General features: G+C 42.4%; 1 protein-coding gene across 1 annotated transcript in view; it reads right to left on the reverse strand.

Moving 5' to 3' along the window:
• Nucleotides 1–24852, reverse strand: part of PLEKHM3 (pleckstrin homology domain containing M3) — a 223345-nt gene that overhangs the window by 192480 nt on the left and 6013 nt on the right. Inside the window, exon 2 of the mRNA XM_027565778.1 lies at nucleotides 533–1443. Within this exon, the coding sequence (XP_027421579.1) occupies nucleotides 533–1127 (595 nt within the window). The 5' untranslated portion in view covers nucleotides 1128–1443. The remainder of the gene's footprint in view (nucleotides 1–532; nucleotides 1444–24852) is intronic.

Consider the following 24852-nt stretch of genomic DNA (forward strand, 5'->3'; position numbering starts at 1 on the left):
AATCCCAACAATATAAAGTAAAACAAAAGTTCCCGTCCAGGTGTTTCAGTTGAGCATCTCCTTTCTCTCACCACTTTCTCTCACCACTGGGTGTCTTTCTGAGTTTTTGGGAGTGTCTGATCCCCTCAGCCTAAGGAGAAGTTCTTAGGGCAGGGACTGTGTCTTCATACTTCATACAAGCCTTCATAGCACAAGACTGATGCTTATGACCTGATAAACATCTATTGATGTGAATAAGTGGTATCATGCAACGTCAAAGGAAAGTACTGCCTTAGTTACGGGAATATTCTGATTCTAACAAACAAGATTAGGAAAGAGAATTAACCACAGTTATCCTCTCCCTCAGTACCTCCTAGGACAATAATAAGACTGAAGACTTCAGATAAGGTAAGTGTGGAAGTAAATGGAAGAAGGGGCTTAAGTAGGCAAAGACAGACATGGACAGTGGAGAGGCAGACTTCCATGAGGCAGATGCAAGAGAGACAAAGCAAAACCAACCACTGTTCAATGGCAGTCAGCTATGAAGACATACCTGTATTTCCTTGAGCATCTTCTACCTTGTTTGATGAGGACAACAGCAAAGAAGGCCTGGCAAAGTGAGGACCCTGAAGAGATACTTCTTGCTGCAGAGGCATGGTTTTGAGGACCACCCTCCAGTCCACCTGGGTAATATCTGACCTTGATCGAGCATGCCCAGGCTTAAAAGTAGAGGTCTCATCCAATAAGTCATTCACAGAACGAGGCCTGTCTCTCCGACGCTGACAGATGTTGAAAAAATTAAAGGTGGATGCTTCCTTTTGTTCCATCCAGGACAGATTATCTGGGGTCGTTCCCTTCTGGACCATAAACTGTTCTTTGGCAGGGAAGACATTTGGAACTTTGGTGTCTAAGAGTCTGGTCTTACAATGGTCCCAGATCACGCCACCCTGGCCCAGGGAGGTGACATTTCTGATAGCACCATTGTCTATGTTACCGAGGACCTCCCGCCCCACCAGTTCAGGGACTTCTTGGATCCCATAAACCTCCGCTTGCTGCACAGCCTTTTCGAGCTTATTGTCAAAAGTATTAAAGAAATCCTCAGTCACTTCCAAGGCTGGGCTAATATCATCCACTTCCAAAGCTTCCATGTCATAGGCTCCAAGGGGCCAAAGCCTCCTACACTGGTTCAGGAAAGGGCTTCATGAACATTCACCCAACGAGGAGAAGCGTTTTGGGCAACAGAGTTCTGGAAGCAACTGGAAGGAACTTTCATTCAGCTGCCCGGAGCAGGTCAAGCACAAGGGTGGCTGATTTCCCAAACATGAAAAGCATTTTCTAGATGATAACAGTCATCAACAAAGATACTGGGAGACAAATATTCCTTTGAGAATACTCTTCAGGGAGACCACTGTCAAGACAATAGGAAGTGTTTGTCAAAGCAACGTCACGGCCATCTTTGATTTCCTGAAAGAAAATAAACAGAACAACATTGGCACATGGTTCATTGTATTCTACACATACAAATCTGCCCAGTTATATCTTCATCTAGACATCTCTTCCATGACAGTCATGCCCAAACGTGGACAACATCCAGAAGTTCTACTGTTAAGAGTACAAGTACACATCTCTACTTTGTGTTAAAACTTACACAGAGCAGCGTGGGACTCCTGATGAGCAGAATTAAAGTCAAGAGCTTTTACTCACACAGAGAAGCCTTTTATAGCAGGTGTGAAAAGACTGGCCTGGCAAATCTCTGTTGATACTGACCTAAAATAGTAAGCAAAAGAGACTAGGAATTCTGTGACTGGACCTTTATCATAATCAGTCTGAAAGTCATAATTGCATGAGTCTTTTCACAAACTTTGAAAGCAATGATGGTTTGATCAGCTCAAAGGTGCAAAGGGGAAGCAGAGAGGACGAATGGCCCTTCTTTCTCTGAATGTCACTGTGCTATGCTTCCTACGTTTGGATGACGTAATGCCTGAAGATGACTCTGAACGATTTTTCCAGTCAGCTTGCAAAAAGGTTTCAGTGTTGAAACTCCCTGAGGCTTTGAGGATTGCCTATGTGTAGGTTCGGGAGATTCCCTGGTGGCTCAGATGGTAAGGCGTCTGCCCTCAATGCAGGAGACCTGGGTTCAATCCCTGGGTCAGGAAGATCCCCAGGAGAAGGAAATGGCAGCCACTCCAGTACTCATGCCTGGAAAATTCCATGGATGGAGAAGCCTGGTGGGCTACAGCCCATGGGGTCACAAAGAGTTGGACACGACTGAGCGACTTCACTTTCACTATATGTAGGTTCAGCCTTGGGGCTGGGCAGAAAGAATCCTAATACTACCTCACTCTCTGAGATACCTAGATCCTCAAGGCCAGGCCGAATGAGAACAGTAATGCTGTCCAATTTGGAGGACATTAGCCATACATGGCTATTTAAATTTAACTTTATTAAAAATCAAATAAAGTTCTTCAGTCACACTAGCCACATTTCACATGCTCAACATACACCTTTGTATCTTTACCAAAAAATGAACAAACAAAACAACTAGGTAAGCTCTGTTTTCCTTAACTGCTGCTGCTGCTGCTAAGTCACTTCAGTCGTGTCTGACTCTGTGCGACCCCATAGACGGCAGCCCACCAGGCTTCCCCGTCCCTGGGATTCTCCTGGCAAGAACACTGGAGTGGGTTGCCATTTCCTTCTCCAATGCATGAAAGTGAAAAGTGAAAGTGAAGTCGCTCAGTTGTGTCCGACTCCTAGCGACCCAATGGACTGCAGCCTACCAGGCTCCTCTGTACATGGGATTTTCCAGGCAAGAGTACCGGAGTGGGGTGCCATTGCCTTCTCCGTTTCCTTAGCTACTTACAGGTAGATAAACCAGGCAATTAGCAACACCTTTGCAAGCTGTTATAAAGGTACATAAATGTGCTTTTTTCTCTAAAACTGCACAATTTCTGTGGTACATTAAAATCATTTTTAGCACTTAGGCCATGAAATCATTTATTTACATCAACAGCACTAATCTATATTGCTTAATGTGTTAAGCTAGTATATACAGCCTTTTATTTTAAATGTATCAAGGTGTGCAGGTTATAGGAACTTGGTGGCTAACCTCTCGTAAAACTGATAATGACTGAATTTATCTACTTTTTAGATTTTGATTTTTATTATGTTGGCAAGGAACTGACTGAAAATCAGTTATAACATTTTTCTAGTTGCAAACAGGGTTTTGTTTGCTGTGTCTATGCTAAGCCTGAGTCTCCTGAATTTTATAGCAGAGTTTTACTACTTCTGTCATTTTGGAACTTGTAATTTTCAGTTTCATCTTGTACACCAGAGGCTAAGAAAAAAATATAAAGTAAATCTTAAAAATTTTAGTTCTTTATTGACTAAAATTCTAAATGAACATCATAAAGTATGTTTCCCACTTTAGAGAAGAGACACTAAGGTGCAGAGCACAAAGCTACTCACTTAAGATTCTATTTTGAATTTTCCTTTCCTTACCCAGTGCTTAGAATTCACTCTTTATATATACTAGAAAGCATAAATACCTTCAAATTGACTTTTTTAAAAAAAAATCAAAATGTCTAGGAATATACTCATTGTGTTCCCTGCTTTGGTATTTGCAAGCTGGTTCAGTTCAGTTCAGTTCAGTCTAGTCGCTCAGTAGTGTCCGACTCTTTGCGGCCCCAAGGACCACAGCACACTAGGCCTCCCTGTCCATCACCAACTCCCAGAGCCTACCCAAACTCAAGTCCATTGAGTTGGTGATGCCATCCAACCATCTCATCCTCTGTCATCCCCTTCTCCTCCCACCTTCGATCTTTCCCAGCATCAGAGTCTTTTCAAATGAGTCAGCTCTTCGCATCAGGTGGCCAAAGTATTGGAGTTTCAGCTTCAACATCAGTCCTTCCAATGAATACCCAGGACTGATCTCCTTTAGGATGGATGGGTTGGATCTCCTTGCAGTCCAAGGGACTCTCAAGAGTCTTCTCCAACACCACAGTTCAAAAGCATCAATTCTTCAGTACTCAGCTTTCTTTATAGTCCAACTCTCACATCCATACATAACTACTAGAAAAATCATAGCCTTGACTAGATGGACCTTTGTTGGCAAAGTAATGTCTCTGCTTTTAATATGCTATCTAGGTTGGTCATAACTTTCCTTTCAAAGAGTAAGCGTCTTTTAATTTCATGGCTGCAGTCACCAGCTGCAGTGATTTTGGAGCCCCAAAAAATAAAGTCTGACACTGTTTCCACTGCTTCCCCATCTATTTGCCATGAAGTGATAGGACCAGATGCCATGATCTTAGTTTTCTGAATGTTGAGCTTTAAGCCAACTTTTTCACTCTCCTCTTTCACTTTCATCAAGAGACTCTTTAGTTCTTCTTCACTTTCTACCATAAGAGTGGTGTTATCTGCATATCTGAGGTTATTGATATTTCTCACAGCAATCTTGATTCCAGCTTGTGCTTCATCCAGCCCAGCCTTTCTCATGATGTACTCTGCATAGAAGTTAAATAAACAAGGTGACAATATACAGCCTTGACAGACTCCTTTTCCTATTTGGAACCAGTCTGTTGTTCCATGTCCAGTTCTAACTGTTGCTTCCTGACCTGCATATAGGTTTCTCAAGAGGCAGGTCAGGTGGTCTGGTATTCCCATCTCTTCAAGAATTTTCCACAGTTTATTGTGATCCACACAGTCAAAGGCTTTGGCATAGTCAATAAAGCAGAAATAGATGCTTTTCTGGAACATATAACCACTGCTGGCCAGCACTGCTGGTTTGCGGAACACTTCATCCCAATGCATTCTAAGTTTGTAAACTTGTAGACAAGGTAGGGGCCTTTGAGATCATCCTTGCAACCCCAATCTTCCACAGAAAGGGACACAGAGGTCCAGAGAGAGTAAGAGGTCCCAAGGATACTTCGAATGCAATGCCTCATTTAATCCCTCATTAAGGGCAGTAACAACTCAACTTGAGAACCACTTCAGTGCTGTTTACCCAGGGATTCTAGAAACCACTCATCTACCATCCATTCATGATTCATTAAGGTCACGACAGATAAAAGATGCTGACAATGGAAAGATGAATCAAATACACTCTGGCCCTAGACTCATGGTCTATCGTGATGAGCCTAAGAAAATAAGTCCAAAACACTTCCTTGATAGAGAATGGAAACAGATTTGGTGGGGGAAGGAGGGAGGGGGTCACTTGACAGCAAGGGTGAGGGCGAGATTAAGGACGTGCCCTTTGAGTTGAGCCTAGAAAACTTAGATGGTATTTGCCAGGTTAGCTCGGAAGAAATTAGGAAGAGTAAATCACCTTTTGGTTAGCAAGGGATTTTCAAGTTCATTATATAAAATGACTTTTCATAGGCAGTGGGGTGAGCAATATAGTGGAGTATAGCAAGCAAGCTAGCAGATCTAGAGTCAGATCTAGCTCCGAATCCTAATTCTGTCTCACTCTAGCTATGTAATTTGGGGTAAGATTCCCTGACCCACCCCTACTCCAACCCAAGTCCTTGGAACTAATCTGTTCTTCCTATTCTAGGAATTTCATTTTTGGTGCTTTCCACTGCTTCTGTCCGGAACCTACACAGCTATTTTCTTTGTTTTCTGATGTAAACATGCATTAATCGTACTCTTCACCGTGTACCCCAGGATTTCCAGGCCACTCTTCCTCTCCTCATTCCTCCACTTAGTCACATAAGCCTTTCAGTTCCTCCTCCAAGGTTTACCTTTTGGATCTCCAGGCCTGCACTGGGGCTGATCCCATTGCCAGAGGAGTTATGCCCTCCTGGACTCTTCCACCCATCACATCAATGCCTAATCATCTTTGAGGGTCCAACCTAACACCAAGTGACAAACCCGCACTCTCTAAAGAGGGCCACAACAATAGTTCCTATCCCACGTGCTTTTCTGTAACAAGAACTTGCTACTTCCTCATCAGAGAGAGTGTTTACATTTCCTCTCCTGAGAATGTGGGCAAGGCTTGTGATGTTTTGATCACTAGTATGTGGCAGAAATGATACTGAGCCCATTGGAGGTGCAGCCTTGAATGGGCCTGGCAGCTTCCTCTTCCTATTTCTTGGAGTTCTAAGCCAATTAGACAGAAAGTCCAGGCTACTCTGCTGGAGGGAGAGGTCAAGTGTTAGAGCACAGAGGCACCAGACACATGAGGGAAGAAGCTGTCTTGAATGGCAGCCTAATTGAGCTCTGTGATGACTCTAGCCCCAGAAAGTATCATGATCCCAAGAGAGAATTTTCCAGCTGAGTCTAGTTATCCCAGACCCATGAGAGAAAATAAGTTGTTTTAAGACACTAAATTTCAGAGTATTTTGCCACACTACAAACAATCATCAGGACTCATCACTTCCTTAGGGAAGCATTCTTTGGTGTCCCAGACTAGGTTAAATGTCCTTGTTTAAGGATACAAGGGCCTTGGTTCAGAAGAGCACCAGCATTTCTGTAAGTTATACACACGACATCCATAATTACTAGTTTTGATGTCAATACCCACTCAGACAGCGATTTTGTTCACCTATGGGCCCCCTAAACAAAATTGAGGTTCAACAAAGTATTTGTTGAATAAATGAATGACAGGAAAGGAGCAGGGCACAACATTTGAAGAATGACATAGCCTCAGGACATGACACACTGATTAGAACCAGTTGTGTCCAACTCGTTGACACCCTGAATTCTCCAGGCCAGAATACTGGAGTGGGTAGCCTTTCCCTTCTCCATGGGATCTTCCCAACCCAGGGATCAAACCCAGGTCTCCCACATTGCAGGAGGATTCTTTACCAGCTGAGCCATAAGGGAAGCCCAAGAATACTGGAGTGAGTAGCCTATCCCTTCTCTAGCAGATCTTCCTGGCTCAGGAATCAAACTGGGATCTCTTGCATTGCAGGCAGATTCTTTACCAACTGAGCTATAAGGGAAGCCCTTTTAAACAATTAAATAATAATAAATAAATAATTTTTGAATGGCTAACTTTAGAATCATGACATTGTTTTCCTTTCCTCTTTTTCTTTTGTCAGTACTCAGACAGGAAAGGAGGAGGGCAAAGCCTTTAAAAGAATGACACAGCCTGAGAACATGACACGCTGATTGGAACCAATTAGGGCCAAGATGGCAGACCTTGTCAACTTCCACTAGACCTTGAGCTTCAGTATACACTCACTGTAACATGGTGACGATGACAACAAAGACGTGTGCTCAGTCATGTCCAACTCCTTGTGACCCCATGGACTATAGCCCGCCAGGCTCCTCGGTCCATGGGATTTTCCAGGTATGAATACTAGAGTGTGTTGCCATTACACCCTCCAGGGGAATTTCCTGACCCAGGGATTGAACCTACATCTCCTGCATTGGCAGGCAGATTCTCTACCACTGTGCTACCTGAGAAGCTCTCATTTGTAACATATCAGCATGCTAAATGACACCCTTACAAGCACCATGACAGTTCCAAGGCCAACCATGAAGGTCAAAAAGTGGACAGTGGCCCAGTCCCCGAAGTTCCCACCCCTTCCCCAAAATAGCTGGAACACTCCTCCTACTCAATAGCCTATGAAACTTCCCATCCCTATAAAAACTGACAACTCCATATCCTGGTGCCTCTCTTGACTTCTGAGATGATTCACACTCTGTCTACAGAGTATGTTATCTCCCGGAATAAACCCTCTTTCACTTTACTATGGCTCTCTCTTGAATTCTCTCCTCTGTGAAGGCAAGAAGCCACAGCTGGTGGCCATCACAGGGACTAGGATGTGACCATCCTCTCAAGTCCCAGTCTCTTTCCTGTCCCTCTCACTGACAGCCCTCTCATCACATAATGATTATCTCTAGCAATAAATAATAGAGGTACTGCTTTAACAACTGCCAAAAAAATTACCCTTTAGTGTAATAAATGAATTAACATGAGAGATACAGCTTTTTGCCTGCATCTGTACAGTATAAATTAAATAGCTAAAAAGAATTTGAGAGCTACAGTGATTTATTCATTCCATAAACACTGAAGCAACTACTGTGTTCTAGGCACTGGTGATACAACAGTGAACAAGACAGACATAAATCCTGTCCTTATGGAGCTTTTATTCCAGTGGTCAAAGTGAATCAAAGTGTTACTCACTCAGTTGTGTCTGACTCTTTGTGACCCCATGGACAGTAGCCCACTAGGCTACTACGTCCCTGGGAATTCCCAGGCAAGAATACTGGAATGAGTTACCATTCCTTTTCCAGGGGATCTTCCTGACTCAGGGATCAAATCCAGGTCTCCCACATTGCAGGTGAATTCTTTACTGCCTGAGCCACCAGGGAGGTCCCATATTCTAGTGGAGCACTTACTATTTAGACACTGTTCTAAATGCCTTCAATATCTTTGCTGTTGTTATTCAGTCACTCAGTCGTGTCCGATTCTTTGTAACCACATGGACTGCAGCACGCCAGGCTTCCCTGTCCTACACCAACTCCCGGAACTTGCTCAAATTCATGTCCATCAAGTCGGTGATGCCATCCAACCATCTCATCCTCTGTTGTCCCTTTCTCCTCCTACCTTCAATCTTTCCCAGCATCAGGGTCTTTTCTAGTGAGTCGATTTTTCACATCAGGTAGCCAAAGTATTGGAGTTTCAGCTTCAGCACCAGTCCTTCCAATGAATATTCAGGATTGATTTCATTTAGAATTGACTCGTTTGATGTCCTTGCAGTCCATTGGACTCTCAAGAGTCTTCTCCAACACTACAGTCAAAAGCATCAGTTTTTCAGCTTTCTTTATGGTCCAACTCTCACATCTATACATGACTACTGGAAAAACCATAGTTTGATTAGGCAGACCTTTGTTGGCAAAGTAATGTCTCTGCTTTTTAATATGCTGTCTAGGTTGGTCATAGCTTTTCTTCCAAGGAGCAAGCATCTTTTAATTTCATGGCTGCAGTCACCATCTGCAGTGATTTTGGAGCCTAAAAAAATAAACTCTGTCACTGTCTCCATTGTTTTTCCATCTGTTTGCCATGAAGTGATGGGACCAGATGCCATGATCTTAGTTTTCTGAATGTTGAGTTTTAAGCCAACTTTTTCACTCTCTTCTTTCACTTTCATCAAGAGGCTCTTTAGTTCTTCTTAGCTTTCTGCCATAAGGGTGGTGTCATCTGTGTATCATATTCATGGAAATTAAAAGGTAGAATGGGGGTTACCAGGGGCTAGGGAAGGAGGTAAAAGGGAGTTGTTGTTTTATGGGTGTAGAGTTTTAGATTTGCAAGATGAAAAGTTCTGGAGATGTGTTTCACAGCAATACGAATATAAATACTATTGACCTTAAAATGATTACAATGGTAAACTTTATGTTTGTTTTTTTTTTAACCATGACTTAAACAAAAACAAGCAGAGGGCCACCTTTTCTAGTGGGCTGTGGTTCAGAAGATCTAATTCCTGGCCTAGAAGATCTAGTCCAGCCCCCTGAGGAGAGGAGGCTGAAGTTAGGAGTGACAACTATGGGTCTCAGTACGAAGAAAGGAGCTGCAGCTGCGTCAGTTACCAGCAATGGGACTCTGGTAAATTACCTCATCTTCCTAATCTCAATCTTCACATTTGCAAAATCAGCAAGTTAACATAAATTAACTTTAAACTTAACTTTAACTCTCCTAAAATATCAACAGCTGAGAGAATTAAACAGGACAACCCATGGCATGGTTCCTGGCACACAGTATATGAATGTTGCTGTTGTTCAGTCGCTCAGTCACGTCCAACTCTTTGTGACCCATGGACTGCAGCACATCAGGCTTCCCTGTCCTTCACTATCTCCTGGTAACAGCCTAAAAGTCCTCAGCTGATGGCTTCCATCGCCTTTCCTCTGTAATGTCATAGTCTCTGAACCCCGCCCCCGACCCTTCAAAACACACACACACACACACACACACACACACACACACACAGGCCTCCCTGCTGGTTCTCTGACTTGCAGACATCTTCTCCTCTCAGGGTCTTTGCACTGGCTGACCCGTTCCTCGCCCCCGCCCCATACCAACATGGTCAACTCTCTTTTTAAGTGACTGTTCATGTCACCTTCTCAATGAGGCCTGCCCTGACCATCCTATTTTAAATTACAACATGTATTTCTACCCTGGACTTCTGATCTTCTTTACTCTATGGGAGTTTTTTTGTAATTTTAAATTTTAGAACATTTTGAGATTTACATAATTATTGCAAAAACAGTACAATGAGTTTGCGTATACCCCACACCCCATTTCCTCCATGTAACATATTGCATTAATATGGTATGTTTATCACAATTAATGAACCAATATTAATATATCATTGTTAACTAAAGTTCACACTTTGTTCAGATTTCCTCAATTTTCCCTGATACCTTTTTCCTGTTCCAGGATCCCACTCAGGATAAGACATGGCATTTAGTTGTCAAGGCTCTTTAGCCTTCTCTTGGCTATAACAGCTTCTCGGGCTTTACTCGTTTCTGATGACTTTGACAGTTTCGAGGAGTACTGGTCAGGTATTTCACCGGCTATCCTTCAACTGAGATTTGGTTGATGGTTTTCTTGTGATGAGATTATGGTTGTATGTTTTGGGGAGAAAAACCAGAGAGGTAAGGTGCTATTCTCATCATATCATAGGAAGAGTAGATACCATCAACATGACTCACTACTGCTTACATTATCCATGATCACATGGCTGCATCCTTTTTACATCTACCATCCTCTATTGTACCACTCAATTTAATAATTATTTAATATCTAGTGTTTCTCCCTCCTCATTAAAGTGAAAGCTCAAGGGCAGGAATTGATACTTACTTTGTTCACTCATGTATCCCAAGTACATTAGAGAACTACCTGACACACACACAAAGCACTAAATAGATGCATGTTGCACGAACGCACTGTCATTCCTTTACAGGACATTCATGGCCCTTCATGACCCATCTAGCTCTTTATTTTGTTGTTCCCGGCTAACACTCACCTTGCTGTTTTATTTCTCCATGCTTTGGCGCAAGCTGGGCAACGTTCCAAACTGCTCAGGCTCTCAGAACACCCTGGGTTTGCCACAACGTACTGAATGCTCAACAGTCCTCTCTTGATCCCACTCTACATTCCAAGTACTTGACAGCAGGCATGTGATGTCTTACTGACCCTCTTATATAATCTCTATGTCTTCAACCTTCGGTGCTCCATGTTCCAACCTTTCTCCTCTTGGAATTTTTCTTTTCCCTAGGATGTATAGTCCTCAAATTCACTATACAAGGGTCTAATGCCAAGTTTAGTCTCTATAAGTGAACACCTCTTACTAGCTTGCCTCATCTGGTTTTGGGATTAATTAACTAAAAATAACACATTCAGACAGATCAAAGTAGGGAGAGTACTTTCCTCTGACAAAGTGAACTGAGTGAAATCACCGTGGCGGTGCAGTCTGATTTGCTTCTACATAAAACTGGAAATCAGGAGCTAATCAGAACTGAGTTCTAAATCTGGTTCAACCACACATGTGCTGGGTGGCCTCTGGCAAGCTGTTTACACTCCTGGGCGCCTTACTCAGCTACCTGCATCCAATAACATTGCTAATATCAAACTGCTTCACGTGTGGATCGTTCACTAGGTAGCTGTTTCGATTTCAACACACTTTTTTAAAAAAATGTAAACAGCTGTATGATTACGGAGCCCTCCATCGGACCTCACCCAAACAGCCATGTGCTCCTGGTCTCTCCTTGGAAAGACATGTCAGGCCAGCAACAGCAACATCAGCAACCAACTATTTATAGCATCCTGCTTTTCAGCCAACTCAATGATTTACAGACATTTTATCTTATTTTTATAAAGAATACTCTTTCTGTAAAGCGCTATTTCCCCAGCATGACAGGTTGAGAAACTGAGGTCCATTTGTCAAGTGTGGTCATAAACACTCAACCCAAAGAATCCCATGCAGGCATCCCAATGTAACAGGATGCGGTATCAGTGTACTGCTATTTCCTAACAAGGAAATCTGCTGTTTACATGCTCATTAGGCAAAGCTAATTAGCAGGATGAATACAGCAGTCCTCCCACACAGAGGCAGAAGCAGATATGAGTAATAATACCAGTCTGGCCCACAAAGACAGGCCACATCTCCCAAGTTGGATGGTAAAAATGAGGACTTCCTCCCACTTGACTAAATGGCTTGTATTCAGAATGTAATGAGTGCTCAAGAGGCTGGGGCATGTAGTTTTAGAAGCAGCTGGACTATGAAGAAAAATGCAATGCTAAAGACACCCTGGATAAACAGTTTCTGCCAATTCATCCTCAAATATGAGAAACAAGGGCGATTATAAGAATGATCAGCACATGTGGCTCTCACATGGTCTTCACTTTGGTTAAGGCCACAGCTGATCGGAAATCTCCTGCAAGTTACATAATGTAAAGGCTCCACCACAAAAGGATCTGACCCTAGTAAGGATGTTTCCGGGCAATCAGGCTACAAGAGGTTAAGCTCTGTTATAAAGACATGTAATGTGAGCATGTTGATGGAGCACAGGCAAGCCAGGAGCAGCAGACAAGGAAATGGTGCTGGTGTGGACCTCAGAAGAAGGGTTCAGAGGTCTTTCAGGGGACAAGGACAGGTAGAAACACAGATGGAATTAAATGGCTACATTTATCTAAGTTTCAATAAATGAGAAGTGTATTGATGGGCAATACATAAGGAACATACCATTTAAAAATATAATTTTATAGTGTTTTTCCCAGTTCTGAAGGTAATAAACACTCATAAAAACCCTGGAGAATACTGACAGATGTGGAAAAGAAACAAAAATCAGTCATGACCTCAGAACTCAGAGAAAACAGGGTTTTTTTTAAAAATCTAACTGGACATGGAACAACAGACTGGTTCCAAATAGGAAAAGGAGTACGTCAAGGCTGTATATTGTCATCCTGCTTATTTAACTTATATGCAGAGTACATCATGAGAAACACTGGACTGGAAGAAGCACAAGCTGGAATCAAGATTGCTGCGAGAAATATCAATAACCTCAGATATGCAGATGACACCACCCTTATGGCAGAAAGTGAAGAGGAACTAAAAAGCCTCTTGATGAAGGTGAAAGAGGCGAGTGAAAAAGTTGGCTTAAAACTCAACATTCAGAAAACGAAGATCATGGCATCTGGTCCCATCATGTCATGGGAAATAGATGGGGAAACAGTGGAAACAGTGTCAGACTCTATTTTGGGGGGCTCCAAAATCACTGCAGATGGTGATTGCAGCCATGAAATTAAAAGACACTTACTCCTTGGAAGAAAAATTATGACCAACATAGCATATTGAGAAACAGAGACATTACTTTGCCAACAAAGGTCTGTCTAGTCAAGGCTATGGTTTTTCCAGTGGTCATGTATGGATGTGAGAGTTGGACTGTGAAGAAAGCTGAGTGCCGAAGAATTGATGCTTTTGAACTGTGGTGTTGGAGAAGACTTGAGGGTCCCTTGGACTGCAAGGAGATCCAACCAGTCCATTCTGAAGGAGATCAGCCCTGGGATTTCTTTGGAAGGAATGATGCTAAAGCTGAAACTCCAGTACTTTGGCCACCTCATGCGAAGAGTTGACTCATTGGAAAAGACTCTGGTGCTGGGAGGGATTGGGGGCAGGAGGAGAAGGGGACGACAGAGGATGAGATGGCTGGATGGCATCACTGACTCAATGGACGTGAGTCTGAGTGAACTCCGGGAGTTGGTGATGGACAGGGAGGCCTGGCGTGCTGCAATTCATGGGGTTGCAAAGAGCCGGACACGACTGAGTGACTGAACTGAATATTTAATTGAAATAAGATTATATATACAGTTTGGGCATACGATCTGTTTAGATATATGCTCAAAAAGCAAATACCAATAAACAACTAACGTTGAAAAGAAAAAAACGTGCCAGAGTGTGCTGTGTCCAGCAAGACCTATAGCCTGGCACCAGGCCCCTCTTGACTGAACTCTCTTCCACTGAGTCCAGGGACCTCCTCACTACACCACCACTAGCTCCCTCACTGCAAAGCTCTGACCTGCCCTGAGCCTGTCAACCAGCCCCTCCTCAAACCTTTCCTCCTCGGGATTCACAGGCACCGAGGTCTCTGTTTCCCTCCTTCTTCTTCCCTCCCCTTCTTGGTTCCATCTTCTGCCTTTCCTTACTGGTCTCCTCACCTCAACTCTCTTCTCTGACCATGGCCACATGTACTGCTCAGGTCAATTTGTCCACACTGTCCTTCAATAATTACCTCCATGTTCATACCTCCCAAACTTCCACCTTCAGTCTTCATGGGACTTGGGTCCCATCTTCCCAACTTTTTGTAAGACATTTTTACCTGACTTATCTTCTGGCCAAATGAAGTTCAACTTGTCTCAAGCCAACTCAGTGATTCACTCAATGATTATTTGCTGACTGCTCACTATGGGCTGTGTGCGGTCTAAGTTACTGGCGAGACAGAAGCAAATACAACTCTTCAGTACAGCTCCCACTGATGATGGCACAACTCTCTAATCTAGGCCTTTCACAGTCTGGGACTAGCTTGCTCTCCAACTTTCCACTTCGCTTTCATAAGACATTCTTTTCACCAAACTGGAATACTACTGCTCAAATTTTAGGCTTTCCCAACTCTAACACTTTGCTTACAGTTTTCTCTGAGGTATCATCTCCCACCTCTACCTACTGAAATTCCATCCACTCTTCAAGCTCAATTGGCACCTCTTTCACAAGCTTTCTTTGATTCCTACCCTAAAACGGTCTGCTCTTTCTTCAACCGTCTACAGAACGTCTTTGGTACCATGCCCACAGCTTACATTGCACAGTGCCTGTTCTTTCTGAAATGAGGGTGATGATAAATTATCAAAAGCATATTTTATGCCAAGTACATTGCTTAGTACTTTATATCTGTAAGCTTCACCATGTTTAAAGTGGTACCATTATTCCCATTTTTACAGATGAGGAATCTGAGGTGCAAAGATACCAAGATTCCTGCAGTCGCACGCCTACCCTACTGGACATACAGCAACTTAAGAACAGCAATTCTACCCCATCGCATGTTTACAGCCCTCACTGGACCTAACACTATGGCTAATACACAATGTGTGTGTGTGTCTGTTGGGGGCAGGGCGGGGGTTCAGTCACTCAGTCGTGTCTGACTCTTTGCAGCCCATGTACTATAGCCTGCCACACTCCTCTGCTCATGGGACTTTCCAGGCAAGAATACTAGAGTGGGTTGCCATTTCCTACTCCAGGGTATCTTGCCGACCCAGGGATTGAACCCATGTCTCCTGCTTGGCCGGCGGATTCTTTACCACTGCACCACCTCAGAAGCCCAGTGGGTGCTCAGTAAATACTGGCTGAATGAACAACTACATGAAGTCTGTTTTCAAAGTACTGACATCTATACATATAAACAGCACTCTGGTTTTCTGGCAAAAATATATTTGAATTCATAAGCTCATCTAAGTAAAATCTGACATGATTTCCAAAACACTGACTTGAGCTTTTACATTTTTTTTCTTGGTTAGAAAAAGCTTCCAAGCTATTAAAACTGGGTTTAAAAATAACATGGCAAAGGTCAGGTAGCAGAGACCTCACTCAGACCTTTTATGAAAACAAAAGCACCTATGCAACCCTTAGGAATTACTCTGAGAACCACTCCAAATTCATAGTTCAGCTGGTCAAATTTCCCAGTGATTTAGAGCTCAAGCTCTTTCTAATACCAGGAAGGACACGTTCCCTTTGAAATACCCTCAGGCAATCAACCTAAAGCATTTTCCAGTCCATCTCTGTGATTATTGTTTGTCACTTGCAAAAATCATTGAGACATGTGACACCCCAAGGTATTTTCCCAGAAAGCAAACGAAATATAAGTATGGCATCTCAAATTTCCAACTGCTCTGTTCTTGAAGGCAGTAACGTTATTATGCCTCAATGTCAACCACTGGATTGGAAAGCTAAGGCTTCTGATTCAGAAGCCCATTTTCATAAAACCAAAATGACCTGGTTTTAGCAACAAAACAGACACAAACTTCAGTTACTTAAGTGTCTAAAAATGCAGACTCAATGTTTTTCATTTCCCTTTACCTCCATGGCAGGAAATAGTGATTAAAAAAGCATACAAAGGAACCACTCAAATTATCTTCATCCTAGGACTGAGGTGAAGAAAGTGACAAGTTCCATCATAAAAACCACATGCGCTAGAGTCAGCCTCCAACTGCAGCAAGGAATCATTGACTAGTACAAGGTGGATGAGATGGCTGGATGGCATCACCAACTTAATGGACATGACTTTGAACGAACTCCAAGGGACAGTGGATGATAGAGCCGCCTGGGGTGCTGCAGTCCACGGGGTCACAAAGAGACGAAAATGACTTAGCAACTGAACAACTGCAACGTGGAGGCGCCGTCTCAGCTAAACCAGCTAGCACGAAACCTCCACGACGAAGGCAACGGCCCTCCAAGGACATCCACTGAGACCCAGCTGTGCAAGACACCCTAAAAGCTAGGGAAGTAGCTTTCTACATTAGCCTCTTTAGATTTAAACATGTCATCAGCTCAACTATTTGACTTCATTGAGAGTAACTGTCTTCATGTGCATGGTTTAGTGTGTGGTTTATAAATCACTTGATAAGCTTCTTGATAAAATTTTGTAGTAATCTCAACAAAGAGAGGTAAGTAGAGAAGCAGGATTATTTTTTAGAGATGATGAAAGAGACCAAAATAACTCACCTATTGTCAGTCGAAGGCCCCATGGGAAAGAAAAAGAAGTTCCTGTAATCCCTGTCTAATTACTGAGTACAAGTTCCACTACCTTTTAAATCACCTTAAATCACTCAGGGCCCCTGATGCTAGAAGGACCATAAACAAGGACTAAGTAAGTTGAATCCAATCCATGAGCCACCCAGTTTTGAGTCTGTTTGATGGGACAGAGGTGTAGCAACGGGAAGAACACACACTGCTGACACCAGGAGAGGGCTGATAGCTCAGCACTGCCTTCTAAGCTGAATGACCTCCAGTAAGTCAGGCTGACTCAGGACTTCTTGGCCCTTCTTATCTGCAAAGTTGAAATCCTGCCAATGCCTGTATCCCTCAAAGCATCTCTCCATTAGAGAGCTGTAATGCACAAATGCAGATAATATATGTGAAATTTTTGTAAAATCTAAAACAATTACTATTCCTATTAGAAGCTAGTAGATTCCTAAACACACAAACATTTATACTCAACAAGCAATCACAGAGGATGGACCAAGTATCCAAACACTATGTTAGATGATACTATGGTCACAAAACACAGCTTCTGCCCTCAAAAAGCTTATGGGGAAATACAACAAAACCAAGTATAAAAAGCAGTCTAACAAAAGTATACAAAAGGTGTCACAAGAACATAAATAAGAATCATCACAAATCAAGGGACAATAAAAGGTCTTAAGTGACAAAACACAATTAAATCACATAACAACATGTATACAGAGATGACTTCAGCTAAAAGAAACCAAAGACAAAGGAAACAAATGTACAAACAAAACTAATCGACCTGCTCTAGAAAAGATGCTGCTTCTGGCATGGAGCTGTCAACTTACCGGAATATCTTGAAAGATCCCACCAAAGGGTGAGCTCAACACGAACTCACCACTGCACAAATGGGAGGCATGCATGCAAAGTGCTTCCTCACAAGCTGCCCAAGGCTATACGACCCATGGGGACATCCCTGGCCAAGAGAAGCCTCTGCTGGGTGGCTGAGATGTCATGAGAAATGAACCCATGCCTCACTTCCTGTTGACTTAATTTCTTAGGTCACCACAGCTGATTAGCAGAAGGGAGAATACTCACCACTTTAACCTTTAAAGCAACAACCAGCTTATATGTGAGCACGTATTCACAGAACTGGTTCCTCTGGGCATTTAGGGTGAATGTACACGAGAAGTAATTATCTGATTTTTTTTTTCTTTCCTTGGTACACTTGAACCTTCTTAAATATGAGCCCAGATCTTTGTTAAATGGCACCCAGAGAGTACCAGACCCACAATAAGGTCTAAGCAGAAGGTGACTCACTTCTTATTTGAAAGGATGGAGGTACCCAGTGATGATGGGCTGCTTCCACAACTTCTCCCTCCCTTTTGGACTCAATTTTTGACAATGACCTTGGTTGGCTACCTAGCAGCCTCTTACCAATTCTCTCAGGAAACAAATGAGGCTGCCAAAAGCAGACAAAACATTGTCTTTGACCCTCAAAGATAAGGACAAGGCAAGGTAAAAATAAGAAAAGTCTTTGCTATTTTACTAAGTATAACACATAGGCCAAAAAATTCTCTGTCCATCATATAGACAGAGGAAAAGTTTACAAAGTATGAAAAGGAAGAACACTAAAAACTACATTTTCATCTCTAAATCTTGGTTTAAATTTCTTTTATTACGGACCATTGGGCTTCCCAGGTGGCTCAGTAGTAAAGAATTCACCTGCCGACACAAGAGACCTGGGTTTGATCCCTGGGTTGGGAAGATGCCCTGAAGGACAGCATGGCAACCCACTCCAGTATTCTTGCTTGGAGAATCCCATGGACAGAGGAGCCTGGCGGGCTACAGTCCATGGGGTCACAAAGAGTCGGATATGACTGAGCATGCACACATGCATAGACTATTATCATTGGTATGAAATGGATTTTTACTAAACAAGTCTGCAATGCCAAAACCCCCTGAAGTTGAATTCTGGAGCTCTGATTGGCCTATTTCTCTGACTGTTTTGATCTGACATTAGGATGATAAGCTTACGGTAGTTGGGATTCAAATAGTTCCCCAGCATCGGAAATGACTACTATTAAAGTCTTCAAAAATGCCCTGAAGAGGACTCCTTGAGTGTAGATGGACATACTTTAAATGTGGAAGGGTGTATTTAACCAAAAGTTTAAAAAACTACATAGAGTTCTTACAGCTCCTATGCCAAGACCAAGATTTAAGTCGTTGTAACATTTACTGAACACTTCAGTTCAGTTCAGTTTCAGTTCAGTCACTCAGTCACGTCTGACTCTTTGTAACCCCATGGACTGCAGCATGTCAGGCCTCCCTGTCTATCACCAACTCCTGGAGTTTACTCAAACTCATGTCCATGGCATCGGTGATGCCATCCAACCATCTCATCCTCTGTCATCCCCTTCTCCTCTTGCCTTCAATCTTTCCCAGCATCAGGGTCTTTTCCAATGAGTCAGTTCTTCTCATTAGATGGCCAAAGTATTGACGCTTCAGCTTCAGCATCAGTCCTTCCAAAGAATATTCAGGACTGATTTCCTTTAGGATGGACTGGTTGGATCTCCTTGCAGTGCAAACGACTCTCAAGAGTCTTCTCCAACACCACAGTTTAAAAGCATCAATTGTTCAGTGCCCAGCTTTCTTTTATAGTTCAACTCTCACATCCACACATGACTACTGGAAAAAAAGTGCTATTGAACACTTACTAAAGTGATTATGTGAAGCCTTGTATCTTCATTACGCTGTTAAATCCTCCCAGCAACCCTATTGGAGAGTTGCTGCTATTATTATTATTACCACTTTACAGATAAGGGACTTGAGATTTAAAGAAATGCAGTAGTACCTTATCCAAGCTAATATGGTCAGTAAGTGAGTGGAAACCAGCCTCTAAAATGCACATACCAGCCAGTAGAACAATAGCAAACTAATTACCTTGAGATAACACAGCTAGAATTTTACACATAAGGTACTTTGAATGTTAATTTCAAACAGTAAGAACTTTAATAATTATTTTTAAATCTTTCTATTTGTGTATCCCACAACTCAGAAAGTTAATTGCTAAATATACTTAATTTACAAAAAAAAAAAACCACCTCTGTACTATTTCTGTGTCACTGTAAATTCTCTAAGGGAATGGTAGATGAGAGGTGCCTGAACAAACAGAATAAAAGGCTGTTCTAACTAGCTAACCTCAATTCTCTGAAGTGACCTTGGACACACTGCTTGGAATGTCTGCAAGGGGATAATAACTGTGACTCCATTTTGGCCAAACAAGTGCTTTCAAAAATGTTTACATAGTCCTAATTGCCCTAACCTTTCACTAATGTTTACCAAAGACATCATTTTTCATTTAGCCGATAAATAGAAACACTTGTAAAAATGTTTGCTTAAAAAAAAAAAAAACTAACCCTGCAAATAAGTGTTTCTGTCAGAAGAACTGAAAGGAATATTTTCAAGTTAGATGTAACTATAGGTAATTCAAACATGCTTCAGCTATTAAGGTATATCCAAATAAACTAAAACTAACTAAACTTTTTTTTGGTGTGGGGGGGCGGTGACAGGTAGATAGAGGGACAAATACCAGTATATATGGGATTCAAACAAAATAACAAAGTTGACCCACAACTTTCAGTCTTGTTTCTTAAGATGACATGCCCAGGTTTCATATGACCCCATTACAGTGAAAATACAGATACGATATCTGACCTTTTAGTGAAGGGTAATTACTTCTGGACCACAAGGTCTGGAATTAGAAGACCTGAGTTTGAAGGGTCCATGCACCACTACTACTTGTCAAGTCATCTGAACCTGAATTCTAGTTCTTTGAATGTAGGTCAAATAAGGATTCCTGTACTACCTCCTCCAATGATTGTTTTGGAGTGCAAATCAAATGACATAATGTAAGTGCTTTGAGAACTCAAAAGCAGGGTACAGGATACTGACAGGTGTCGTCTGTTGGTACCAGGAAAAAGGTCACCACAGTCTCTTTGATCTCCTCTCATTAGAAACCAACAAACTAGTGGAGAGAGTGGTGACAGCAATCAGCTTTGGAAGCTCTGAGATAAGGTTTTAATTTACTCAAGGGTTTGTCCTGCACTATTCAGGCAACATTAGTTTCTGTACTTTCTGGTGGTCTTAGAGTGGAAGGATTCACTAGGACAAGATTTAGTGCAGTTCAGTTCAGTCACTCAGTCATGTCCGACTCTTTGCGACCCCATGAATCACAGCACACCAGGCCTCCCTGTCCATCACCAACTCCCGGAGTTCACACAGGCTCACGTCCATCGAGTCAGTGATGCCATCCAGCCATCTCATCCTCTGTCATCCCCTTCTCCTCCTGCCCTGCAATCCCTCCCAGCATCATAGTCTTTTCCAATGAGTCAACTCTTCGCATGAGGTGGCCAAAGTACTGGAGTTTCAGCTTTAGCATCATTCCTTCCAAAGAAATCCCAGGGCTGATCTCCTTCAGAATGGACTGGTTGGATCTCCTTGCAGTCCAAGGGACTCTCAAGAGTCTTCTCCAACACCACAGTTCAAAAGCATCAATTCTTTGGCGCTCAGCTTTCTTCACAGTCCGTCTCACAAGCATACACGACCACTGGAAAAACCATAGCCTTGACTAGACGGACCTTTGTTCGCAAAGTAATGTCTCTGCTTTTCAATATGCTGTCTAGGTTGGTCATAACTTTCCTTCCAAGGAGTAAGAGTCTTTTAATTTCATGGCTGCAATCACCATCTGCAGTGATCTTGGAGCCAAAAAAAAATAAAGTCTGACACTGTTTCCACTGTTTCCCCATCTATTTCCCATGCAGTGATGGGACCGGATGCCATGATCTTCGTTTTCTGAATGTTGAGCTTTAAGCCAACTTTTTCACTCACCTCTTTCACTTTCATCAAGAGGCTTTTTAGTTCCTCTTCACTTTATGCCAAAAGGGTGGTATCATCTGCATATCTGAGGTTATTGATATTTCTCCCTGCAATCTTGATTCCAGCTTGTGCTTCTTCCAGCCCAGCATTTCTCGTGATGTACTCTGCATAGAAGTTAAATAAACAGGGTGACAATATACAGCCTTGACAGACTCCTTTTTCTATTTGGAATCGGTCTGTTGTTCCATGTCCAGTTCTAACTGTTGCTTCTTGACCTGCATACAGGTTTCTCAAGAGGCAGGTCAGGTGGTCTGGTATTCCCATCTCTTGAAGAATTTTCCACAGTTTATTGTGATCCACACAGTCAAAGGCTTTGGCATAGTCAATAAAGCAGAAATAGATGTTTTTCTGGAACTCTCTTGCTTTTTCGATGATCCAGCGAGTGTTGGCAATTCGATCTCTGGTTCCTCTGCCTTTCTAAAACCAGCTTGAACATCTGGAAGTTCATGGTTCACATACTGCTGACGCCTGGCTTGGAGAATTTTGAGCATTACTTTACTACCGTGTGAGATGAGTGCAATTGTCCAGTAGTTTGAACATTCTTTGGGATTGGAATGAAAACTGACCTTTTACAGTCCTGTGGCCACTGCTGAGTTTTCCAAATTTGCTGGCATATTGAGTGTAGCACTTTCACAGCATCATCTTTCAGGATTTGAAATAGCTCAACTGGAATTCCATCACCTCCACTAGCTTTGTTCATAGTGATGCTTCCTAAGGCCCATTTGACTTCACATTCCAGGATGTCTGGCTCTAGGTGAGTGATCACACCACCAAGATTCAGGGTGATTGAAAAGGAATATTTCTTCTCAAAGAAGAAATATTAAAGAAGTAACATCTCCCCTTGTCCCCCAAGTTCCTGTACAGCTCAGACACTTTGTCGCTTCTCCTCTTGCAAGTTTCTTAAAGAAATTTGTTTTTTGTTTTTTTTTTTAATACTCTCTGACTCTACTTCTCACCATGTGGAAGCACTCTGATTCTGCCTCAGGTGAAACTGCACAGGCAGAGGTCAGCACCAATCTTCTTATTGCCAAACCCGGGAGACTTCTCACTCCACAGCTGCCTGAACCCTCAGTAGTACTGAACTATTGAATAGTCACTCTTTACATTGCTCTCTTGAATGCATTAACACAGTCTCTTCCAGCACTTCTCCTTTATCTCTGTATGCTCCTTTCAGTCCCTTGTATGAGCTCCCTTTCCTATGCCCTTATCACTTTGCTGACAAAGGTCTGTACAGTTAAAGCTATGGTTTTTCCAGTAGTCGTATATGGATGTAGAGCTGGACCATAGAGAAGGCTGAGCACCAAATAACTGATGCTTTTGAACTGTGGTGTTGGAGACAACTCTTGAGAGTCCCTTGGACAGCAAGGAGATCCAACCAGTCCATCCTAAAAGGAAATCAACCCTGAATATTCATTAGAAGGACTGATGCTGAAGCTGAAGCTCCAATACTTTGGCCACCTAATGTGAAAAGCCAACTCATTTGAAAAGACCCTGATACTGTTTAAAGATTGAAGGCAAAAGGAAAAGAAGGCAGCAGATAGCCTCACCAACTCAATGGACATGAATCTGAGCAAACTCTGGCAGATAGTGAAGGACAGGGGAGCCTAGTGTGTTGCAGTCCATGGGGTCTCAAAGAGTTGGACATGACTGAGTGACTGAATAACAAAATGCCCATATCATAATGTAGGTGCTCCCCTATTTTCCTCATAACCCTCTTATTTAGTTCCTTTTCCACTGGGTGATCTTCTCCACCCCTGTGGCTTTCAGTAGAAGTCCACGTGGAGATGAGAAGTATTGTTCTCCGAGCTTAAGACTCACACATGCCACTGCCTTTCAGACATCCCCTAACTCCTAACATGCAGAAAAGCAAACTCCTCACCTAACCCTCAGCCTGCCCCTCCTCTTGGCATTCTCCATAGAGTGAAGAATATCATCATCCTTGACCCTAATGGCTCCCTCCCCTACAAATCACTCTGAACAGCAAGTCATGTTAATTCTACTTCTCTGAGATCTGCCAAATTTATCCCTTTCTCTCCTTCTTTACAACCTTAGTTCAGACACCAGCCAGTTTCCTCCCTTTATTTTTTCCTTCCACTAATCCATTCACCACACTGCAGAGAGGGCTTTCTAAAAATATTGATAAAACTCTGTTATTTTCTGGATAAATCTTAATATTCCTTAACATTGCCTATAAGAGCTCCAGTCCACTTACTTTCCTAGGATTACCTCTTAAATCTCCATCGTCTCTTATCCCGTACCTCCCACCCCCCCACACACCGGCACAGAACTTAGCTAGTTCTCATTCAGCCTTTAGGTCTTTGCTGAGGTACCACGTCTTCCCTGACCTCCCATGTCCATTCTGGACATCCCTCTGGTGAGGTCCCACAGCACACACATTTCCTCAATTATAATGCTTTTCACTCTAAAAATAGCCTGTTTACTTGTCTGTCTCCCCTACTAGATGGCAACCTTCACGAAGGCAAGATTGTGCCTGTTTCCTTCAAGACTGTATCTCTGGCTCCAAGTATAAGAGGTATGTGCCAAGGTATAAAACAAGCGCTCAATTCTTACTTGTCTAATTAACAAACCAATGAATCCCTGAGGGTGGAAGAGAAGTTGTTCTGGAAAAGTTTATGAGAAAAGATCATTTAGCTAATTTCCTGGAGCATAAAAACTGTTGGTTACATTTCCAGTGTTTTCTAACCTATAAAACACGTTCCTTGTTCTATGAAAATCTATAATCACATCTGTAGATTATGGGGTAAAATGGATATTTAGCAATTTTGCAGTTAGATAAATGTCCACAGGTAAGATGGATAATACAGACCAAGGCAGCTTCAGTTTGCATTGAATTATAAATTGGTTACACTAATCATGGTAACTAGGTGAATAATCTCTTCCATACTCATTAATGTGACATATGATCAGGGAATCAAATTTAAAACACAAAACTCAAATTGACAGTTAATGACTGTATGAAAAACAAACAAAATGTTAGTGAAAAATAGCATGCCTGACATCTCAACACAATGGCCTCTATATTTTGACTTTGGTTTTTTGCTCATAACTCACGCTGCCACTAACATTAACTACACTCATGGACCAAATAAACTTCTTACCCTACTGTCAATATGAAGGTGAATGATGTGGGCTTTTATTGCTGTCTGGTAATACCTACAGTAGCCAATGAAGCAGAGCAAACATAGGCATGGAATTCACT

This window comes from Bos indicus x Bos taurus, chromosome 2, assembly GCF_003369695.1.
Source record: "Bos indicus x Bos taurus breed Angus x Brahman F1 hybrid chromosome 2, Bos_hybrid_MaternalHap_v2.0, whole genome shotgun sequence".
NCBI classification, from domain to species: Eukaryota; Metazoa; Chordata; class Mammalia; order Artiodactyla; family Bovidae; genus Bos; species Bos indicus x Bos taurus.